At 34.1% G+C, this 25,477-nt stretch overlaps 1 protein-coding gene across 5 annotated transcripts in view; it reads left to right on the top strand.

Moving 5' to 3' along the window:
* Positions 1-25,477, top strand: part of LOC100372371 (INO80 complex subunit D-like) — a 30,803-nt gene extending 5,326 nt beyond the window's left edge. For 4 of the 5 annotated variants that reach the window (XM_085495281.1, XM_085495278.1, XM_085495280.1 and 1 more), the window contains exons 2-10: positions 6,707-6,944; positions 7,870-8,675; positions 12,590-12,683; positions 13,238-13,462; positions 15,240-15,340; positions 16,471-16,604; positions 17,367-17,541; positions 18,381-18,776; positions 20,858-25,477. In XM_085495281.1, coding sequence (XP_085351407.1) covers positions 6,727-6,944; positions 7,870-8,675; positions 12,590-12,683; positions 13,238-13,462; positions 15,240-15,340; positions 16,471-16,604; positions 17,367-17,541; positions 18,381-18,776; positions 20,858-21,849 — 3,141 coding nt within the window. In that variant the 5' untranslated portion in view covers positions 6,707-6,726 and the 3' untranslated portion in view covers positions 21,850-25,477. The remainder of the gene's footprint in view (positions 1-6,706; positions 6,945-7,869; positions 8,676-12,589; positions 12,684-13,237; positions 13,463-15,239; positions 15,341-16,470; positions 16,605-17,366; positions 17,542-18,380; positions 18,777-20,857) is intronic. The other variant, XR_014928089.1, reaches the window with a different exon arrangement.

Raw genomic sequence — 25,477 nt, 5'->3', positions numbered from 1 at the left:
ACAATACATACATACTTTCTCATTAAGACACTCCCTTGTGCTAAAGCAGTTATCACAGACATTTACTGGTAGTTGAAAAGGTTGCATGTACCACCTGAATATTCTAAATCATTTCTGCGTTGATCAAAACACAATAACATAAATTGATGCAATGGGAGGGTAATTTCCAGATACACGTTGTTCCATTCTTAAAAAAAGAATACAAATTAGTCTGAACATTGCATGACTTTAACCCTACCCATAAATTTGTATGATCATGGACAGATGCCTTTGTCGGTGTCCAGACGTGATCTGGATTCATGCGCTGTAGTTTGAATGATGATTTACGAAAAAGTCTCTTCCCCTAAAGGTACTTCAATATATGATGGATACGTGATGCAAATTTTGCCGTGCGTATTATATTACAGTATTTTTGTTCGGTAATTTTACGCTTGATTGAAATAATCATTGAATTGGAAATTTCGGCAGCATGCTTTTCTGTGCGTGCAGCGTATTCACTATTTTCCTATTCTCCAATTTATATTGAAGTACCGGTACTCTCAACTGAATTGCTGTTGACACTAAGAGTCTCTCTTCATTACTGTTGCCATGGTGGCGATGTGTCGTGACATTGTTGCCATGGCAATGTTCTATCTACAAAACAATGACTTTTTTCACTCTGAGAGGAGGATGAGTATTTTCTAGAATTTTGGAATTAAGGGCTGCTCTCTGCATCACAGGTAACAATATTTTGTTTCAAGATGACCATGATGTCTGAAATGAAAAAAACTGTTTTGTTTTCATTTTGATTTCCTTTCATAAACTACCAGTTCGTTGAAATATTTGTTTGATAATTAGTAACAATGCAAATAATGAAAGTAACTTGAAAGTCATTCAACCTGATATATGTAAAAAGGGTTCCAGTGCTCCATTGCACAGTACATTGCGGTATAGAATTTATTGTCAGTGTTCATGCTTTATTAAATATGCACTTCTACATGTACATGAATGCGCTGTAAATTATCACGATACTGTAAAATACTTTATTTTAACTTGAATTAATTTTCACTGAAAAGATTTTTTGGGTGTTTTGTACGGAATCTTTTTTCATTAATTTTGACGAGTTGAATGTACAATATAGGAAAAAAGGTATATTTGCTGGATTTTATTTTCACTGAGTCCTTTCTTCAGCGAAAATAAAGTATTCAACGGTACATGTATTACAGACATAACGTGATGTCATTCGTGATGATGAATTTTCGTCATAGTCACTGTAATTCTTAGATCATAGTTATTAAAAATTTCACATTTTTCCTGATTTTCGCCAAAAATTGCCTCGTGTGAAATAAAATAGCTTTGTTTTATGATTGTTTTTTTTTTGCATTAAACAGGAACATGATCATGTAGGTGGCTTCATTGTAACATCACTCAAGTTTGACTGCATGTATAGACAACATTATGTACCAAAAATCGGAGAATCACTGCCATTAACTTTTGATTCTCCTCTGAATTATAATCATTTACACCCAAGACATGAGTCAGTACTCGATTTGTAACGCTCATTTCCTGTTGCCACAACCTTAATTCATTGTTATACACATAGTCGTTTGAATATGTGACAGCACATAAAGATAAATTTTATTGGTTTAAATGGACACGTAAGCTTTGAATTGAGATTATGAGGCACATACATATAAAAGACCAAATTAAGACATATACCCGGTACACTGAAATAATTGTACATGTAAGGGGTGGGGGTCAGGTCGAAGGAAACTGCTCTCAGAATTCAAAATGGGGCTGCACTGTGATATGAATGTCAAACAAAATAGAAAAACACTAAAATGCTTTATTTTCAATATTTTTGTGCAGAGAATGTATTTTCGATGATTTGTTGTAATAGCGAAAAACACCAAAACCCCCCTCTTTTTTTCTGGGTAATTGTGCAAGTGAAGAAAATTGGCAAATGAAATCATCAAATAGGTAAAATGAATAGTGTATCGGTGAATACCTGTAAATGCATGATTGTGATTGGATGAGAGGTAAGTTATGCAAGCCATGGTTAATTAGAGCATATTGTTTTCTAATTACACTCCCAGAATACGAATAGCTTATATTGATGCTATGTAATGCTGCTTGGTGTAATATCCCAAATGTTTAAATGCTAGTTCCAGGGCTCATTATAGTTTTAAATGTGTCCAAAATGCATGGTTGCATGTTGGTTATTGTTTCCTGCTTTGGAGCATATTGGGAAAATAATACTGATATTATTAATAACCTCCTGTTCATAGTTCATGACATACGCATATAGCAGGGGTTCATGAGACATTTAAATTTTTTGACATATTTTTGATATGAACAGTAATGGTTGAACATTTAATAGTTTACAGAAAAAACACTCATAGGTAGGACATTTCTGAGTTTACAGAAAACACTCAAAGGTAGGCCATTTCTGAGTTTACGTTTAGCAGGTTTAATGTTGCAGAGATATATTCAGTATGTTTTAGATTCACTGTTTTGTACAATGTGATGATAACTTTGCATAATCACTGGATTGTGATTTCGCGTATTTAGCTCTCAGCAAAATAAGTCAAGTAAAAATAAAACCCTGGATGTACAATGGAGCCCTACATGTGTACAGTTCTATTTCTTTGTGAACTTTTCAAGTCATCTCTACATGTATGATACTACTGTAGAATACTTTATTTTCACTTGGAATTGACTTCCCTATTTTTTCACATACAACTTATTAAAAATCAGTGAAAATAAATCCTGTACAAAACACCCAATCAACAAAAATTAATTCCAGCTAAAATAAAGTATTGTACAGTATTATTGCAATCAGATGATTCTTATGTATATTTATGATCAAGTATTATTTAAGACATGTTTTTGGAAAACTCTTTTCATTATATCGACTATACAACTAAACTGTATTTGGCATTTTTATGAAAAAGGAGTGCTTTTTGTATGAAGTACATGTACCAGGTTTGCTCTATTAGTAATGCATTTATGACATAGCTATATATTGTATTATGATCCAGAATACAATAATTGCAATTTTGTGTTTACATGCGCTTTTTTTTAGAGATGCGCTTCAAATAAAAGAAATATGGTATCATCAACTGGTGTTTTGAGTGGAGGTTCATACTTTTTTATCATTTTTTGTCTGATTAGATATATTGTATGTGTATTTGGTGTTTACTTAACTTTTGATTAAGCACGCTGCTCACATAGATCAAGCTATTGTATTCAAAGTCGTTGACCAATAAACAAATTACGGGAACCAAAATTAAGTAAAAAAAATTGGACAATTATGAACCAAATACCGTGCAATAGATGGCCTTCAATCAGTTGCGATTCTAGTACCTATTATTCTGGATCAGAGAGTCTGAATCAAGCATTTGTGATAATTTCTACAATTTTTGACTCCCATGTGCGAAGCACAAAATGGGAGTCTTTGCAGTTAGTGTGTCTGTATGTCTGTATGTGTGTATGTATGTGTGTGTGTGTGTATGTGTGTCCGACTGTTCCACTGCTATCTCAAGAACCATACATCGGTTTTTGATGAAACTTGGTGCATAGATGCTCTGGGCCAATGCGCAGATTTGATTAGGTTTTGGTAAAAATCCATGCTCGTTAATTACCTAATTTGCATGATAATTAGCTAATTTTTAGCTGTTCTATGACTGTTCCACTGATATCTAAAGAACCACTCATTGGATTTTGATGAAACTTGGTACATAGATGCTCTGAACATATGCGCAGATTTGATTAATTGTTGGTAAAAATCCGTGCATATTAATTACCTAATTTGCATGATAATTAGCTATTTTTTAGTGGTTCCATGACTGTTCCACTGATATCTAAACAACCACTCATTGGATTTTGATGAAACTTGGTACATAGATGCTCTGAACTAATGCTAGGTTTTGATTAGTTTTTGGTAATAATCCGTGGATACTAATTACCTAATTTGCATAATGATTAGTCAATTTTCGGTTTTTCCACTGATATCTCAAGTACTAATCATCACATTTCAATGAAACTTGGTACATAGATGTCATACGACACTGCACAGACCTGATAGTTTTTATGGTAATATCAGTACATATTAATTACCTAATTTGCATAATTAATTAATTTTCCGCATTTGATATAAGTAGTTAGCATTACATTTCAATGAAACTTGGTACTTACATACTCAAGGACTATGCAGAGATTGATTGTTTTCGATAAATATTTGTGCATATTAATCACCTAATTTGCATAATTAGTTAATTTTCAGCTTTTCCACGGGTATCTCAAGTACTAATCATCGCATTTCAATGAAACTTGGTACATAGATCCTTTAGGACTATGCAGAGACCTGATTAGTTTTAGGGTAAATAATTGTGCATATTAATTACCTAATTTGCATAATTAATTTTCAGCTTTTCTACTGATATCTAAAGAACTAATCATCACATTTCAATGAATCTAGAATTATGCAGACCCAATTAGTTTCCGGTAAATATTTGTGCATATTAATCACCTAATTTGCATAATTAACCAACTTTCACACTGATATCTCACGTACTATACATCACATATCAATGAATGTACATGGATGCTGTAGGACAATAGACAGACCTGAATAATTGTGGGTTAAAATCTGTACATATTAATTACCTAATTTGCATAATTAACCAATTTTAAGCTTTCACACTGATATCTAAAGTACCGTAAAAACTCCAAAATTTCGACCGGTTTTAAATAATTGGTGTTAGAAATGTGACGTGTTTTTAGAGTCAAAATTAAGGTGCATTTTCGGACGGTCGAATTTTTCAGAATAGAAATCAGCAAAAAAAAATGGGGATGATAGACAGTGTGCTTCATTAGTTTTTAAAAAATGCAATGTCCGTCAATTGACGTAAACTTCCTCATGTTTCACGGTAAAAGCAAAGGTCGTGGCCGAGTTGTAACTCAAAATCTAAACAAAGTCATCAATCAGTGAGTATTATGACAAGCAAAACAAAACATCAAGACGCGGAGAAGAGGTCAGCACAAAACTAATAGGTCAAAAGACAAAGCTGTCTCGCACTACCTAGGAAAACTTGCGAATGTTCGAAGTACAGGTACCCATTGGACAAAAGATACATGGAAGTTTAGCAAACGATCTCCCCGACCCAGTGCAATGTATCCGGTTAGAATCAAAGCTCACGTGTCCCTTATTTGAGGGACCAAATTCTGCCGTAAATTCGCCCTTGGATTAAAAAATAAAATGGGATTTAAGAAAATAAAATGGGACTTTTAAGGTGTATTTTGGCGTCATTTTTCGGACATTTCAATCAATCCTGCCGGCTAAAATAGAGTCTAAGTTTTACTGTAGTCATTGACGTCTGTCTATTCAAGAGTACACGTGTATGATTTTTATCGTGACTAGCGTGAGCGGGTAAGCTTCCTTTCGAGAATGAGCTGTTATCACTGTGAACAATGTTAAATTATTCTTCAGATGACCAGTTTATTTTTTAAAAACAACTAATTTTTTTATTTAAAAAAAATCATGCCGTTTTCGCATCAAAATCCAAGCCAAAATATCGTACTACAACATCAATCTCTTCCGCATTGCATTCAATAACATTAACATATTTAAATAAGCTATGGTAATTTGAACACGTTGGCATCATCCAGCTTTTTGATTGGTTAATTAGCGATTTGACCTATTTGACCTAAGAGAACATGGCGGATATCCTACAGCATCAAACGTTTATACGAGACCGGAATCATTCGCTTACGATGAAACTAAGTTGACTTTTATTTGTATTTCATAACCATTCAACAAATTTATTTTGTGTACATTATTATAATCACTACTGAGTACAGTAATAATCAACAATTCAGAAACGCAGCATGCCGAGATTTTTGTGTTCGTTTTTATTTGAAACTTCGTTTATTTAGAATATATTTTCGTTACCAATAAAATAAAAATCTCTCAGTCAATCAGAAACCCGGATTCATGCCTTTGAGGAAGGTCCCGTTTGAACGCTCACATCGGGTTTTTTTTCGTTTGGGGGAAAACTAAAACTGGTCGCAATTTTCGAATAAGAATGAGTCGACAATTTTTAGTGGAGTCGAAAATTTGGAGGTAAATAAAACACCGAAACCCGGCAAATAAATAGGCGGTCGAATTTTTAGAGGGGTCGAAATTTTGGAGTTTTCACGGTACTAATTATTCCATTTCAATGAAACTTAGTACAATGATGCTCTAGGACAATGTACAAACCTAATTAGTTTGGGGTAAAAATCTGTTCATATTAATTCCCTAATAAGCATAATAATTCATAATTTTTTGGTTCTAATCACATTTCAATTAAACTTGGAGACATAGATTTTCTGTTACATTGCGCAGACCTCATTAGTTTTACACTCAAATCTGGTCATATTAATTTTCTGATTTGCATAATTAGTTTTCAGCTAAGTAATTTCGAATTATATTTAATGTGTCTCCAATACTCTCAGCACATGGGAGTTCTTTCTAAGCTTTCTTTGATTACAAATGTCACTTCATCTTCAACAGTTGTCTTCTACAGAGCGGGATCACGAAATAAGAAGCATGGATTTAGATCTTTGTATGTGCTGGTTTGACAGCGATTATGGGTTGGAAATTTAATTATAATGGGATCCATTGTACCAATGTTGATAATTTTTACGAAAACTGCTAAAAACTAAATTTTTTTTTTTTATACAGGTGATGTGGGTACTAAAGTGATGTATGAAGGCAAGCATATTCACTACTCCGACTTTGACAATAAGCCTTTATGCTCCTACAGTGTAAAGCTATGTAAGCAAAGACGGCTTAACGGTTTCGCCTTCTGTATACGACATGTTTTAGAAGATAAATCGGCTCCGTTTAAACAGTGTGATTACGTTGCAAAATACAACAAACAAAGATGTACCAATCCAATTCCGAAAACTGAAGAAAGAATGTAAGTTGAATAATTTCATTTTTTTTAAATCGACTCAGACAATCTGCATACTGTAAAATACTTTATTTTCGCTTGGAATTAATTTTCGCTATTTTTGCTGATTCAGTGAAAATAAAATCAAGTGAATATACCTTTTTTCCTATATTTAACATTCAACTTGTCAAAAATCAGTGAAAATAAATTCCAGCTAAAATAAAGTATTTCACAGTATTGTGACCTGAATAACTGTACTTCACTAATACTCATTTTTGTGTTACAAGCAATTTTTTCATATCCATGCAAATGCACTTCGCTGTCAACTCTTAGTATAATATTTAACCTTTCAAATGCCATAATTTTTCCCACTAAGATGTTGGTGCAATATTTAGCACATTTTTACTTATAAAAATGTGAAAAAAATGCTGCTTCCAAATTTTGGTGGAAAAATGATGGCATTCAAAATGTTAAATCAAATCCAGTAACATTATCACAATCTATAATACAAAAATTGAAAATGAAAGCTGATATCTCAAAAGCGTTCAAATAATTGCTAGAAGAAAATTTTTTTTTTAAATTTTTTCCCTATATTTTAATTCAACACATCAAAAAAACCAACAAAACACCCCAAATTTCTTTTCGGGAAAATTATTTCCAGCTAAAATAAAATATTCTACAGTATTTACTTTTTACTCGGCTAAACCATTTGTTGTAGGGGTTGCAGCTTAGGAATGTGCACTTAAACACACATACCATATGGACATAAATCCTTCAGAAAAACAAAACTTCTCTAGGAAATAAATATGGTTTTTCACTTTTTAATGACATGACCATGGTTTTCATCTTCCTTAATTATTAATAAAGTATAAATATTTCACTAGATGGATAAATATTCTTTGTTGTATCATAAAATTAATTGATTTCCTTACTCATTTATTCATTGACACAGATATTGCAATAGTCACCTCCAAGTCTTGGGAATTGTTCCTAAGAAAGAAAGAAAACGAAAACATGCAGATTCACCGGATAATAAAAAGATCAAAGACACAAAAGAAAAGGAGAAAAAGAAAGAAAAAGTGGTTGAATTGACTCTGATTAATAACCACAAAAATGAAGTGGATGATTCTGAACTTGACGTTTATACCTTTGTACCTTCACCGCCATCAGGCGAATATAAGAGACAGCCACTCAAAGTTGCCAAGGCAACAGCTGACAATAGGGAAAAATCATTAAAGGCATTGAAGGTTGCCAAGGCAACAACTAACCATAAGGAAAAACCATTAAAGGCAAAACTTCAAGATAAAATTAGTAAAAATAAACTCAAGTTAGAAAAGGAGAGAGAAAAAGAACTGAAAGGAAAAGTGAACCATGTGAATAAGTTGAATACTACTACGCTCCCCTTGTCATCGTCGTTGTGTGGTGCGCTGCCAGGTATATCTCTAGCACCGCCTCCGCCACCAGCACCTCTGGGTTATTCACATGTGTCAACGTCGTCATTTCCAGTGCCACCCATTTACCCCACTTTACCACCTTATTCGTTTCCTATTCCCCCGTTACCTCATGTGCCTGCCACGGATGCATCTTTCCGTCAATGGTTGCCCACTTATACACAACCGAGTGTACCAATCTTACAAGTACGTCCAAAAAGGCCAAGGCCGATACCCGCATTGCCGGGAAGGACTAATAAGCCTGTGGAAAAATTATTGCATCTGCACAAAAGAAAAGTAGAGAGAAGTTTTGATTTATATCCGCTTGGTGAGTGTATTTTATATTATTTGAAGTAGAATGCTGTTGGTGTGATTTTGACGTGCATGCATATTTTAGCGTATATAGCGGTAACAATATTCGTGCCAATATCTGTTGATAATTTATAGTTGCTGTTCATCTAATTTTAGTAAAATGCCAAAACAAAAAGTTTAACCCATTTTCACCACAATTTTCTCCAAGCTGAGTAAAGTATATTTATTTTAATTTCTGTTTCTTCATTCTTGTCACATGAATATGTAAAATATGTGAAATATGTGAAATATGTAAAATATGTGAAATATGTAAAACAGACTAAATACCTAATATGAATTGTTAAATTTTTCAAGCAAAAATTTATCGACATTTGTACAATTGCTTCAATTTTGAAGTATCTCCCGTCACTATAGAAACTTGCTTTTTTTTATTTCAAATGTATGCATAATTGTGGTAACTGAGTGTTCGCCTAACGACTACCGTAATGATCCACACACGAAACGGCAATATACACGTTAAATTCACGTTTATTTTGTGGAGCTGTAAACTACAACTCGGTAAGCTTTGCCGCCATTACAAACTCAAACCAGGTCATGTGACCACTAACAAAAGAACATCTAGCATACTAAATATGGATACCAAGTTATCACAATAATCTGTGGTGATGAACTAACTCTAGTGTAGATTTCAACGCTCGGTCACATGATACCGGTGATGTGTATGAATAAATAAAAAAGCACATGAACCCAGGGCTTAAAAAAATTATGGCCTTAGCAGAGAGGAATATGGGTACCGGTAATATCAAAGTGCACCAATCCAAACTCATTAGGCAACAATGTAATTGGCCTTTGTTTAGGTGAAGTTCAAGCCCAAATTTAAACTTTTTCCATATTTTAAAACAATTTTGTTCAAGAGCTGCAGCCATTGGGAAACAATTCCTGTAGATCAAAATCAATAAAAAATTTAATTAAAAATTTTGGATGGAAAAATTATGGCATTAATGAGTTTAAATCATCTTGTTTTTAGATGATCGGCATCAGTGTTCGGCCAGACAGCCTCAGTGTATTTTTTATTCACTGTGCATGTTACATTTTCAAAAGAGCTTTCTATTCAACTAATCACATTCAAAACAAATGTTCATTTCGAATGTGCTAGTTTTTACATTTGCATTCTGAATGAATCATTCCTATGTGTCTTCTAGCACGTACTATAATTTCACTGAAAAATAACGACCTTGAGTAATATACTATCTAATTGTGTATATTGCTATGGAAACAACATGTAATTGATGTTCTAATTAGATCTGTGATGTTAATTAGCAATCATACTTGCCTCAACTCGCATCACTTTAGCTCTGTCTTGAATGAGTGGATATGTAGGTCGTTGTACATTGTGTGTGTATTCCATCGATGCGATACGTCACCAGTTTTTAATTTGCTACTTTTATTTTGTGGTTCAGTGAAAATCAGCTTACTGATATTTTAATCTCGAATTTTCTGTTTCTGAGAAAAAAACAAAAACAAATCCAGCATTTGTTATTTGAATAACTAGGTCTTATGCATGACCCCTAACGGCTACACATTCTGTTTTTTTCTGAGGCTATTCACCATATTTTTGATGAACAGTTTCCAATATTACCGATAGACGTCTATTTTTGCCATGTTTGTTTTCATACTTCAAAGACAACTACTTGCATTTTTGAGAAAAAATAAGTGAGAAATTCTCATCGATAAAAAATGGAACCCAATAAAATACCAGGATGTGTGACCTTTATGTACCAGGATGTATGACCTTTAGGTACCAGGATGTTGGTTGAGTATTAAGCATATTATCATATATATTTAGAAATGGTACACTAAAACCATACAAGTGGTTGAAAAAATGTTGCACTTCGAAAATTATTCACATACCCAGACAGTAGATTGATGTAGGATCTGATTGACCTATATATGTATTGTCACACTCAATAATTAATAAATAATATTTTTTTCTATTTCAACAACTCAATAATAATTTTAGTATATATTGATACAGTGATTGTGGGTGACCGGACTGATGTTTTCATCTCCATGTTATCCAAAATTTATTAACTGCACTTCAAATTTGAGTTGCCGGATAATTTTCATTTACGATTTAATTGATATATATGTTTTGAAAGTTTCATTGGTTTTATAAAAAATGGACATATGTTTAAATTATGAACGTCTGACTTAATTTGTCCACAGCTTTCACCTATATATATATTTTTTTTCATTTATACATGTTATTATATTTTATAAAGTTGCCTTCATACTTTGCAAATATGTAAAACTTCACTCCCAAAACAAGATACCGTACTTCCCCGATCATAACACTAGGGGGCTGAACATGTAAAATCGGCAAAAGTAAGGGGTGGGCTTATACTCGAGGACCGTCTTAGGAAAGATGTTTTTTTTTTTTTTTAACATTGTAACCATCTTACCAACCACGAAAAATTATCCATATTACATCTTTCGTTCACCACGCCGGGCTTTGAAGAAAAAAAATGCTTATCAAGTTGTCATTGATTTCCACAACACTTTACAATGAAGAAACAAACATATTTATAAAAATACGCACATTTTATTACAATACGATTTACCGGTACATACAGTCTGAATTTACGGTGTAAAGCAAGAACTTTATCATTTTCTTCGTTGTGGAATGTTTTCTATTGTACGCAAACTCTCTATGCAAAGCAATTTCCACCATGGTGTTTTTCTCAGGATTTGACCTGAAAAAACGCCCTTTGACCTAACAGGTCACGTGTTTCATTAACCAATCAAATGGATGTACTACCGGTAATGAAATTTTCTGGTGACCATGTAATTTTTTTGAATACAATGCGAAAGTGAATCATCAAGATGTTAAAATGCGATCTGCAGCACTGATTTCGTGGAAAAAACAATTTTTTCCCTAAAAACTAGTGATTCACAATTTCGAAAGGTAAACTGAGTGTAGAGGAAGTATTTAAACCATCTTTCACTGTCGCCAACAGGTCACATCGAAAAATAGTTTACTAGTTCACACCCCCCTATAGTCTCAATGGACATGATTAAGTAAAATGATGTCGTTCTTTGCCGTTTCGAAAGCTACTACTCAAAGAAATATGGATTACTCCAGTATTGCAGCATTGGGGTTTATCTTGAGTAAATAAAGTACTTGGAATTTATTTTCGCTGAAGGAATGATTCCGTGAAAATAAAATCCAGCAAATATACTTTTTTTCCTATATTTCACATTAAACTCATCAAAAATCAGTGAAAATAAATTCTAGGCAAAACGCCCAAAAAGCCTTTTCAGCGAAAATTAATTTCAGCGAAAATAGAGTATTCCACAGTATAACTCTTTACTCAGTGTCTGTTGTTTACATATCTAGCTTAACTTAAGAGATACGTACATGCATATATAGTAGATAGTATTTGGTAATTGCTATACTAAGTAACTATTTAAAATACTAGTAACTAGACATTTCAAGCAATCGCTCATTATTGATAGCATATAAGACATTATTAAAACGTATAAGTAGAACATAAGAATGTAAAAACACGTACAACAACTATAAAATGGAATCACTAAAAGATTACACAATAGAACATGTATATGTGCACGAGGTAGTATTTAATTTAAGAGGGCCGCTTCAATTTGTATTCCGCAGTTAAATTCACCTTACCCATCCACAGACTCAATATTTGATGGCATGTGGTTGATCAGTGGATGGTACCTCACAGATTTGCCATGTTAGAATGTAACTTTAATAGTACCAGAATGTAAAGGCAATATAACATATACGCTGAAGATGATGGCTCTCAGAATAAAATGACATTCTCTTTTTATAAATGAATTTCATGATGATGTAATTACATGCCTTGTCTCTGGGACTAAACTTTTAATATTCTCATCTCAATTCAGGATTTGATCTATCAGATGAAGAAGATTACAGTGATGATGACATGTTGCCATGGCAACAGACCCGATTAAGTAGTTTAGACTCTGAAGATCCCTGGTAAGTACTTATAATACATTGTGTAAGGATTTTTCCTGCTTCATTTCAGATAACCACAGTGATAGCGGGGCTTCTTCCAGGGATTGGCGACATCCCAGCCCCTATGAGGCCCCTATTATTTAACTGTCATAGAAGTTGAAGACAAATTCGTTTTGGATGATCTTTGTCTTGTCTGAAGACTAAAATGATGTTTTATGTTGTCATTAGCAACTACGAAATTGTACATAGACAGATGGCATTTTTAGAGATAAAAACATTAATACTTGTAACGACATTAATACTTGTAACGTTATTGCAATCGTAAGAAAATACTTTCTTAAAAACTGTTTCCAGATTTTCAAGCAGCCACCTTTGGCCTTTTGAAATTTCATTTCAACAATTCCAGAAAAAATTCCTGCTATGATTTTGCATAGAATTATATTTCAATGATAGCTGTATTTGAACTACAGTGAAATTGTATATTTTGTTGCTTAGTACTCATTGAATAAGATTCCTTTTCACTATGTCTCCAGCCTTACTTCACTGACGTATTTGTTTATTACTTCTCTCTACAGTTATCACAATTTTGATATCTCCTCTTTAAGAAATTTACGCGTAGATGTTTTAGAAACAAGACTACGTCACGAGTACAGTCAACACAGACATTGTAAACACAGTCACAAGTACATTCATAAACATCATCGCAAGTGTGCAAAATTATTGTTAGACGCTGTCAAAGCCAACAGGCATACAGCTGTCAACGCTATATTATCAATTAGAAGCCAAACTATTAAAACGAAGTAAGTAACCACTTATTATTTATTTTTATTTTTTAAATTTTCAATGCAAGAAATTTGTTTTGATTAAATATTGGTTATGGGCTTTTTTGATTTCTAGTTTCCTCTGTTGGTTTTCTTTTATCGTTCTTCATATCATTTTTGTGATTCGGCATGTTGACGATTTGTTTGATGTATCTATGACAGTTCCGACCTAGACTGGTCCCTATTGCAGACCCAGTCTGGTCAACAATTGAGACTCAGACGGGTCCACAATTGAGACCCAGACTGGTCCACAATTGAGACCCAGACTGGTTCACAATTGAGACCCAGACTGGTCCACAATTGAGACCCAGACTGGTCTACAATTGAGACCCAGACTGGTCCACAATTGAGACCTAGACTGGTCCACAATTGAGACCCAGACTGGTCCACAATTGAGACCCAGACTGGTCCACAATTGAGACCCAGACTGGTCCACAATTGAGACCCAGACTGGTCCACAATTGAGACCCAGACTAGTCCACAATTGAGACCCAGACTGATGCATATTTGAGACCTAGACTGATGCATATTTGAGACCTAGACTGATGCATATTTGAGACCTAGACTGATGCATATTTGAGACCTAGACTGATGCATATTTGAGACCTAGACTGATGCATATTTGAGACCTAGACTGATGCATATTTGAGACCTAGACTGATGCATATTTGAGACCTAGACTGATGCATATTTGAGACCTAGACTGATGCATATTTGAGACCTAGACTGATGCGTTATTGAAACACTGGTCCCAGCATTTTATAATAAAATGTTTGCGACAAAAGTTTTAATGGCATTTGCTGGCATTGAATTTCATAAGAATCAGTGACGATGTCCAACTGACCACTGACATTTTCACAGCTGCAGTATATCTTCCTAATGCACAAATTTGGGACATTAAAGAAGATTATTATTCTTCTTGAAAAGAAATGTTTTTGTAAATATGCATGACACACATATAATTTTGTGGATTGTACATTTCAATTTTCATAATTTAGTTTCAGAAATTAATTAGCATGGACAAGTGTCAATAGAAATAAGTAGGATATATTCCAAATTTTCTGCCAGAAAATAATAATTGTTGTCATAGTCACACAACAATAGGTTGATTTATTCATTGGTGTATCAAGGTCATCTCCAGATACCTGAATTGTGCCACTCCTTGTCTAGTTGTTATCATTGCAACCATGGTGATACATGTATTTATAACGGTGTTTTGGGTTTGTGCCAATATTTATATCAATTTATCGGTGGTTCAGATTTCGTCCTGTGTCCTAGTATGAACATAAAGTACAATTTTAGAACGGGGGGAGAGTGGTAACTGGAACAGCTAAAGTACATATGGGTAAGGTATTATATGGGTTGATATAGAAGAGAAAAAAAAAAAAAGCACACACATTGATTTTAAAATACAAATGACTATTATAATTTTCTTGGTGTAACATTTATAAAAAAAAAATTCCCAGTGCACAAAAACTTCAGTTTCTTACATTACATTTTAAATGAAACAACCTGGAAATGAACCCAATTTTGGAGCCGTTGGACAAAATGTGGGTAAATTTTCAGTGTTTACCCAAAAAATTTGGCTAGTTTTTCCCGATCTTTTGAAGGAAATTGCAGACTATAAGTGGGATTATTTTGTGAATTTGTGTTGAAAAGAGGGAACTGGTGGTGTAACGGATAAGTAACAAATATCCTACAATTTATGGACCAAAGAAAAATAATTGAATTCATGAATGTTGCTTTTATTTTTCAGAAATGTAAAGTCCAAAGTTGTAGATAGGTGTAGTTATGAACAAGATGGTGAAGACGAATGCCAGCATATATCGCTGCCATTCACTAGACATTGTGTTGAACGTATCCTTTATTTAGTATGCATGTGAGGTCACGACCCGACTTTTGGCCTACTCCCCACTCAGACATTCTACACTCTACTTTTACCCAGTAACTATATAAAACCCATTTCTTGATTATATATAGGTAGATATATAATTCTAATTTTTATTCTAAAAATATTCAGCCATTATGCATGCGTCAATAATTATTATACCTCTATTCGTGTAATAGTTTCTTTGAACTTTTTGAATTTTATGGCAAGATAATTATTGAGAATGTGTGACCTTTAGGTACCAGGATGTGTGACCTTTGCATATCAGGGTTATGCTTATGCCTATTGATCACTAAATTAAGATGAGATATATGAAGGATTTATAAGATTTTGCAACTCAGATTTCCATGCATGGGAACATGTGTGGCAATCGAATGTACATGTATGTTAGAGCAAATGGCAAAATGCAATGGACACGTTCAATTCAGTCAACTAAAATGAGTGATCGCAGGGCAAAAAAAAAACCATATTATACACTATGTGAATGTGCACTAGAAAAACAACCTAAGACAGGCACAAACCAGTTTCTTCTTAGAAGCTACGCTCTCATACGTCTAAAAAACGCCGGTGTTAACACTGTTTTATTGTTGTGCAAATAGATAATATGCTGAATTTTCTGCTCGCGTTCTCACTTTATTAAAAACATTGGTGTTTGAGGATTGAATGCTGGCTTTCCACCTAATATTTTGTGTAGTTCCTCCCAAAATGGCATAGTTTTTGGATCTCTACCGCTTCTGTTTCTGTTGTGACAAAGGCGTTTATGATCTGGTCAACCCCTTTTACAAGTGTCAAAAACGTCGACGCCACAACGACGTATTCTGTTCACACACACACATTTTAACAACGTTCTCAAATAAAAAGTGTTGTGACAACGGCTTATTTCGTCCAGTGAGAACACGACTAGAATCACTGATTTGCATTGAATGTTTGTCTTGCAAATATAAAATCGTTCGTTTTCGTGACTTTACATATCAGTACAATTACATACCTTGATCTTATAACATTACATTAAGGAGATTTAATTATAAGTATGTTAATTAATTATAATTAACTTAATTAATTATAAATGATGTTAATTAACTTAACTTGACATGATTAGACATTATGTACAATGAACACCAAGTGTTGTATGCGTACTGTACTGCTAAGTTTCCCGGAGGTGTGCAATGTTCTGTTCCTGTTTTTGATATTATTAATGAACGGCCACTATGTGAGGAGCATGCTAGAAAGATGGTGAGTAATTATTCAATGTATCTTTCATTCTCACCAGGGGAGTTACATCATAGTCTCCCAATATCTAAACCTTAAAACAGTTACTGTGACGGCATTAATTATTCACTGGGTTTTAATTTTGATATTTTGACTGGTAAATAGAATCTGCTTGAAAAATAGAACTCGTTGTTTCTCTGCTAAATTAATGAACATAAAAGTCACTGAAATTGACCAAACATCAAAAAAGTGAAATTTCTGATGCAACAAGAAATATGGTAAAAGTAATTTAGTGTTTGGCCAAAGTGGCTTTCAGCTAGTATAAGGTGTTTGCATTATTAGAAGCAAATTTCTAAAAGAAGCGTGAACCAAACATTGCAAATGCTGTATATTTGATCATGTCAATTTTGACCCATTTACACTTACCGGTATCGTCATTTAGGTAAGTGCATACAGTAAAATACTTTATTTTCGCTTGGAATTTATTTTCGCTACTTTCGCTGAAAGAATGATTCAGTGAAAATAAAATCCAGCGAATATACCCTTTTTCCTATATTTTACATTAAAGTTGTCAAAATCAGTGAAAATAAATTCTATCCAAACCACCCAAAATATCATTTCAGCAAAAATTTATTCCAGCTAAAATAAAGTATTTTACAGTACTCTACTACGGTAATAAAGCAAATCCGTTATTTGGAGTTTATTGTCATGAGCAATGCATGTATCGTGTTGCAAACTTTCATTTGTTCACAGATGATGAATGTTTACATATCTTGTTTCTTGTAGGCCAATGTACAGAAAGGTGAAGCAAACAGAAAAGCCATGCTGGCAGATGGTATGGCGCCTCCAAGACGACCGCGAAAGAAAACAAAACCATCAGCACTCACAAGGCCATCAAAGAAGAAAAAGAAAAAGAAACAACGGAGAAATATACGCCCACAAAAACCCGTCCCTCCAGCAAGTGAGTATAAATGAGATGTAAATTTGTTTTATTTGTTGTAAACTGGCAATTATTGATTTTCACTTTTGAATTACTGTGAAAGTTTTTAAAAATCAGGGTCACAAATTTGCGAAAATATTTATTGCATAAACATCCTATCAAATTACTGTACATCACTAAGCGTGTTGACCATTTTGAATCTGATTTGCAAAACAAAGTGATGTGCATCAAGGTATCATAATATGAAGTTATTACGAAGATACCTCAAAGTATGCACGAAGACAGTACAGCGTCAGTATCGACCGACGCCCAGCGGAGGTCGATGCGACAGCGTACTGTCTGAGTGCATACTTTGAGGTATCTTCGTAATAACCTTATTATTATACATCTTTTCCTACCAAGGATACATCATGGGAATGCCAAAATCTAAAAAGTTTAGAACAGAATCAGCGAACTTCTTTGTATGGAGTCCGGTTAAATTCTGGTGGCAGCCATGTTTGTTTTTATTATTAGAGGACGCTTACGCGCATAATAATTCCATGTTTGGAATTCGCATTTCCTAATATGGTAGGATGAAAATACCCCGTAAAATACCGCAAAATTACGGCACGCTGTAACCTATGGCGTTACGATGACAGATGTATAATAATGTCTAATATATGTATAAATTTTGAACAGAATTCATTCATACATGACTGAGATCTGCTTCCGGAAAATGACAAAAGAAAATACTTGATTTTGATGAATTTTTAGCACTAAACTTGGACTAGCAAAGACATTGAAAAATACCTAACAATTTTAAAAAATGTTGCACAGAAACATATCAATGGATTATTTGAGTGCTGTATCTTTTGTTTCAGAACCTTCAGGGAACACTGAGATGCCAATAACTCTCAATTTAGGAATTGATACTTCCCAACTGAGTCCAGTTCCAGAGGGTATCGACACAAATGACATCACTGATCACCTTGGCAATGACCTTTCACCTGATGTTATTGACAAAAATCTAGGATACGGGCTGGATACTTCAGATCTTCACATCGATGAAGACAATCACCTTGGCGACGATAGTCTAGGTGACGATCACCTGGATGATGATCACCTAGGCGATGATCACCTGGGTGATGATCACCTCGGCGACGATCGCCTTGGAGATGCGCTTCGGAGTGTTGTAAATAAGCAGCTTCTGGATAGTCATGATTTGAGTGATTGGCCGAAATTACCAGATGATCTAAATGACATAGAGATATTTGCTGGTGAGTTCAACATAATTTTATGTTCGCATATTGTAAACTGCTCGGAATTTTAGCGAATTGATAATTTCATGCGTTCATAAAGACAAAAATCACTGATACTTTCTATCAGAGTAATCCAGAAAATTTTTTCACTGCTATGAAGTCTCATAATTTGGAAAATTCATGAAAATTCGCCTCTCTCAATATCAGTTTACAGTGGAATATGTTAACATTCATTTGCATAATTTCTACACTGTTTTTTGACTCCCGTGTGCGAAGCACAAAAAGGTGTGTGTCCGTTCGTCCGTCTGTTCCACTGATATCTCAAGAACCATACATCAGTTTTTGATGAAACTTGGTGCATAGATGCTCTGGGCCAATGCGCAGATTTGATTAGGTTTTGGTAAAAATCCATGCATATTAATTACCTAATTTGCATGATAATTAGCTGATTTTTAACTGTTCCATGACTGTTCCACTGATATCTAAAGAACCACTTATTGGATTGTGATGAAACTTGGCACACAGATGCTCCAAACTAATGCGCAGATAATCACTTGGTACATAGATGTCATAGGACACTGCACAGACCTGATAGTTTTTAGGGTAATACGAGTACATATTAATTACCTAATTAGCATAATTAATTAATTTTCAGCTTTGGATATTTCAAGTAGTAATCATCACATTTCAATGACACTTGGTACATAGATGCCATAGGACACTGCACAGACCTGATAGTTTTTAGGATAATATGAGTACATATTAATTACCTAATTTGCATAATTAATTAATTTTCAGCTTTTTATATTTCAAGTAGTAATCACATTTCAATGAAATTTGGTACATAGATGTCATAGGACACTGCACAGACCTGATAGTTTTTAGGGTAATATGAGTACATATTAATTACCTAATTTGCATAATTAATTAATTTTCAGCTTTTGATATATCAAGTAGTAATCATCATATTTCAATGAGACTTGCTACATAGATGTCATAGGACACTGCACAGACCTGATAGTTTTTAGGGTAATATGAGTACATATTAATTAGCTAATTAGCATAATTAATTAAATTTCAGCTTTTGATATTTCAAGTAATAATCATCATATTTCAATGAGACTTGCTACATAGATCTTCTAGGATTATGCAGACACCTGATTAGTTTTAATTGGATATTAGTTACCTAATTTGCATAATGTTCCACTGATATATAAAGAACCACAAATTGGATTTTAATGAAACTTTTAAAGAGAACTATGCAGAAACCCAATTAGTTTTTGGTAAATATTTATGCTTATTAATCACCTAATTAACATAATTAATTAACACTGATATCTCAATTACTGATCATCACATTTGAATAAAATTTGGTACATAAATCTCTAGGACAATAGACAGGCCTGATTAATTTTGATTAATATGAATTCTCTAATTAGCATGATAATTCATAATTTTTTTGTTCTGTTCTGTTCATATTAGTTACCTGATTTACATAATTAGTTTTCAGCTTTTCCATCAATATCTCATGTACAAGTAATTTTGAATTCATTTTTAATGTGTCTTCAATACTCTCAGCACACGGGAGTTCTTTCTAAGCTTTCTTTGATTTTCTTTGCCGTAATGATAATAAAAAAAGTTTAAAATATGCCTGTTGTTGTTGACACATTATCTTGTGTCCACGACAACTTGTGTCCACGACAATATTTCTCAACAATCAGTAATAAACCTTAACCAATCTTATTTCCCAATCTAATTTTGAAATCTGTTTTGTCAAAACATTTAAATTTTCTCATTTTCAAATACATTTGTTCACACAATTACATAAATTGTAGAAAAATAGTTCTACCATTTCTGGCAGGAAACAAATCATAAAAAAAGTTAAGGCCTGTGTAACATTCAATTATCGATGTACATGGACTGAGCTTGTTCGATAATGATCAGAAAACGTATTGATAAAATAGAAGAGTAGGAAATTCTAGTCCGGCATTTGATGAATTAAAGTTCACATAAGGTCATCTGTAATCCTTGGATTGAAGTTTCGCACATCATACCAACATTTGAATTTACAAACTCTAATTCATATTTTTCTATTTTAGGTAAAAATGGTGAATTCGCACCGACTAAAGAGGAAGAAGAAGAGCTAGAGAGAGCATTGAAGGAAGCGTCAGAAGACGTGAAATTGTCATTAGCTCAATTGACTCATGTGTCTCTGGATCCTTTAGATGCCCAGCCTAACCAAGGGTTGCCAAATTTAGTATTACCAGACAATCAAAATAGCCAGCATCATAATCATGTTCCGATACCCGAACCAATGACGCCATTAGATATGGAGTCGAGTATCGCATACACTGTGAAACCCCACCCGGGTCAAGGGTCATTTTCAGAAGGTCAAGGGTCAGTGCAAAAGTCACAATCGCAGGACAATGGTAAACATGACATGTTGAATCACGGGTTACGAGACATGAGTCAAGATCCAATGATGACAAACAGTCAACAGTTTAACAATGATGTGTCAGTAATGTCTCCCCATGGGGCTCCAATTTCGCCCCACGGTAATCGCTTTTCATCTGAAGTGCCAAGGACGTTAGCACACAATGTGCCTCAGCAGCTGCAGCACAATACATCGAATATGATTGGTCAGACGCTTTCGCATGATAATATCGTGCCACGAACGCATGATACTACTAATATGGTTATACAGCATAGGGTATTAGCGCATGGTGCGCCAAATATGATTAGAAATCACGAATCAAACATGTTAAACCATCCAATGTTGAATTGCAATCCTAGAGCCCAGTGGAATTCATTTACGATGCTTTCACAGAATGCAGATCCCGCTACTATTATAATGAACCCACAAAATCGACAGACAATACCACTCACGGGACCGCCACCATACGCTCCAAATCCAAATTTTGTCCAAGCTAGTAAATTCAATCTTTCGCTCGGTAACCCTGACCAGCTTGTGTACAATCAAGTCAATGTACAGAACAGTGGAGACCATGCGTTGCCTACACAGAACAATACATTGCTACCGACTTACACTCTGACAGCCGCTAACACAACACATCAGCCTAGTCCTAGCTAGTCGTTGCTGAGGAATCCCACAATCCTACCTCAGGGAGAATTGTTACGCTGTGTAACACCCAAGTTACTTCGCGAATTTCTCCGCGAATCGGCGCAGATATCTGTACGGGGAGTGGTGTTGTGTTGCTCACGAGTCATGCTGGCCCTGAAACGTGTGTATACCATACTACTGAGGGTTGTTGGACCTGTACCATGAATTCTATAACTCTTCCATGTAAAGTTACCCACAATTCATGCAGGTGAAGGCCCACTTGGATTAATACGGTGAATTTATAATATTATCAACCGCTATGTGTGCAAAAATAAATATATTTCTTTACAGGACATAATAAATATAAAATCTGTATTTCTGCATATTAGATTGATAGTAGATTACTTGTATGTTTTTTCTTGCTATACTTGTGTCTCCTCCTCACATGCTGTGAAATACATGCTGTCTACCCTTTGTAACAAATGGTACAGTCCATCTGATAAAAAGAAGAAACAGCTGATAAATAAGTTAAATATGGCTACCTATCACTGCCTGCCTACAAAATATCCCTCCGCTAATGAGGAAACAAATGAAGAGAACTGCCTTAGAAAATGTACAATCGTTTATTTTCTGTATAAAATTTATAGAGAAATTGTAATTTTTTTTTTCAACAGATCTTAATCCAGATAAAAAGCATGCTTGTGTTTAAACTTTTGTCTCTAGCCAGAGATTTTTTTTTTGTAAAATATGTAAACAGATAACAGATCATGTAAAGGCAACTTTGTGTGACAATGTATTTTGTATATATTGAAATTACTTGTACACGTTTCACTCATTGAAAAGAGCCAAAGTTCCTGTCTAAACAAAAGTACAGAAAAGAAATTCTAATTTATATTGACACTTCCTAATGCGTGCATTTGTAGTTTTGTTTGTTTGTGTTTTCCTGGTTACTGTGTTTTTGTTTTTTTTCAATTTTTGTATTCAAACTTGAGAATTGTCTTTCTTTGACAACAAAAATCACTATACCCTAGAAGGTCATCGATAGATCTACGGCCATTTTGAACATGTCTTTCTACATTTTTTACTGGCACCACACAAAGTTTTTGCCAACAAGCCATTTTGAACTTCGGTTGCTGATATTTATTATTATTGTTTATTTGTGTCATATCTTTGTCACTGTCTAACATCTGCGTTAGGACACTGATACAGGTCTACTGACAAATGTGTTAACACACTGATACAGGTATACTGATACATCTGTGTTAACACACTGATACAGGTCTACTGACACATCTGTGTTAACACACTGATACAGGTCTACTGACACATCTGTGTTAACACACTAATACAGGTCTACTGACAAATGTGTTAACACACTGATACAGGTTGACTGACACATCTGTGTTAACACACTAATACAGGTCTACTGACACATCTGTGTTAACACACTAATACAGGTCTACTGACACATCTGTGTTAACACACTAATACAGGTCTACTGACACATCTGTGTTAACACACAAATACAGGTCTACTGACAAATGTGTTAACACACTAATACAGGTCTACTGACACATCTGTGTTAACACACTAATACAGGTCTACTGACAAATGTGTTAACACACTAATACAGGTCTACTGACACATCTGTGTTAACACACTAATACAGGTCTACTGACACATCTGTGTTAACACACAAATACAGGTCTACTGACAAATGTGTTAACACACTAATACAGGTCTACTGACAAATGTGTTAACACACTAATACAGGTCTACTGACACATCTGTGTTAACACACAAATACAGGTCTACTGACAAATGTGTTAAAACACTGGCACTTGCCTACTGACACATCTTGGTGGTATGTGGGCTGTGTGTGACAAACCATGATTGACAGCATTTGAAGAAATTTAAAGCACAGTTTGAGGTTGAATCATAAATACAGCTCTCACTAATCTCAGTATTCACTTTTATATTTGGCTAGTAAAAGCATTCCACAACAAATTTTAACCAAACTTAAATTTTCGTAGAGAATTCCAATAAGTACTGATGATTGTCTAAATGCTGAAAACTACTAGGGTTGATTCCCCCACCCCCACGGATCATGAATGGCAACATTAGATCAGAATCGAGTTGTGACCCACAGATTCTGTACTTGCACTGGGAAAATCACACTTCTAAGCGTTTGAATGAACACGCACATATGCTGAACCAATGTAGTTATGTAGGTGGTACCCTGTTTATTTCATTCATGTTTTTGTACGTTAGGCGTAGATAAGTGCAATATCAATTATATTGCTTTGTCTTGTTGATAATTTGTAAAAAAGGAGACGAGTGTGTGCGTTCCTGCCAAATTTTGTCTTTCATATCGCATAACTTTCAAAATGTTATTTTGTTTTCTTAGCTAGGAATCACTTTATTATCGCTGAAAATCTGATTATTCAATGTTCCTGTAACTTGACCAAAAGTAAATATTATATGAAAATCGTAGAAATATTCTGTTTTCAGGATTTATAGGAAATTATGCGGAGAGTGACACATTTCATTTTTAGGAATCATTAATTGAACGCACATATTACCGTTACTGCTGTTTTTTTGACAAAACTTTCCACATCATAGCTTTGTAAATGGCTTTACCTACTAAAACTATGGCATGTTTTGTTTGGTTATTGGTTGCTATGTTACGGTGCCTCGTATATTACCTTATTACATGCAGCTGAAGAGTGTTGAGCTAATTACCTGATTACATCATTAACTCTTTAAGCGCCATAATTTGTTCCTGCCAACTTTGGGTGCATCATTTTGTCTGTTTATATGTATTTTTCTATAATTTTTTTGATAATTTTTGACAAAATGGACATAATTTATTATTACCTATAGGTCTTAATCAAAATTTTAGAAAAAATGTGAAAAAAATGATGTGGGTTTTATTTTATTGAAAAAATTCAACTTGGCGCTCAAAGAGTTAAAATGTTAATCAGTCTCTTGGTTATCAGGTATTTTCCTTGAATCATATTTGCAATACTAAAGTGAAACCCCTGGTTTTACTGACAATTCTGAATATTCAAAAAAAAACATCGAAAAGTAATTTTAAATTAAGACGTGGTGTATGGTCTTGGGTACTACAGTATTTTTCGTTTTCGGCATCACTCGCCAGTGCTGTGTATTCATGCATAGTAGAACTAAAACTTGACCATGAAACGGTGAAATTACATTCATTCTAGCCTAGTGTTGGCTCTGCGACAAAATTATTAGGTCTATTAAAAGTTTCAATGCATTGTTTAAAAAATAAAAACCACTCCCGTGCTTGGAAAATGAACCACCACCTCTTCTTGATATAGAAACCTCTAGGATTCAAGATATTTCAGGTTGAAATATCATCTTGTTAATACTGTCTTCTTTTTTTAAAGAGAAAAAACATTCATTAATTTATATATTATATATAATACCGCTAGGGAGCTGACACTCTCCCTGAGTGTATAATAATCTTATTTAATAACTTTGAAAGATTTGATATCTTGGCATGATTATTTGTAATGTTTTTGTTCTTGGTAACATTCACTACAACAATGATTTCTCTTCTCAGTGTTTGTGTTTGTCCCTATATTTCTCATGCAATAAAATCTATTTTCATACAAAGATTCATCCTATAAAA

This window comes from Saccoglossus kowalevskii, chromosome 21 (assembly GCF_978046115.1).
Source record: "Saccoglossus kowalevskii chromosome 21, keSacKowa6.1, whole genome shotgun sequence".
Classification (NCBI taxonomy): Eukaryota; Metazoa; Hemichordata; class Enteropneusta; family Harrimaniidae; genus Saccoglossus; species Saccoglossus kowalevskii.
Note: the sequence above shows the minus strand (reverse complement) of the source record. Positions and strands in the feature narration are given on the sequence as shown.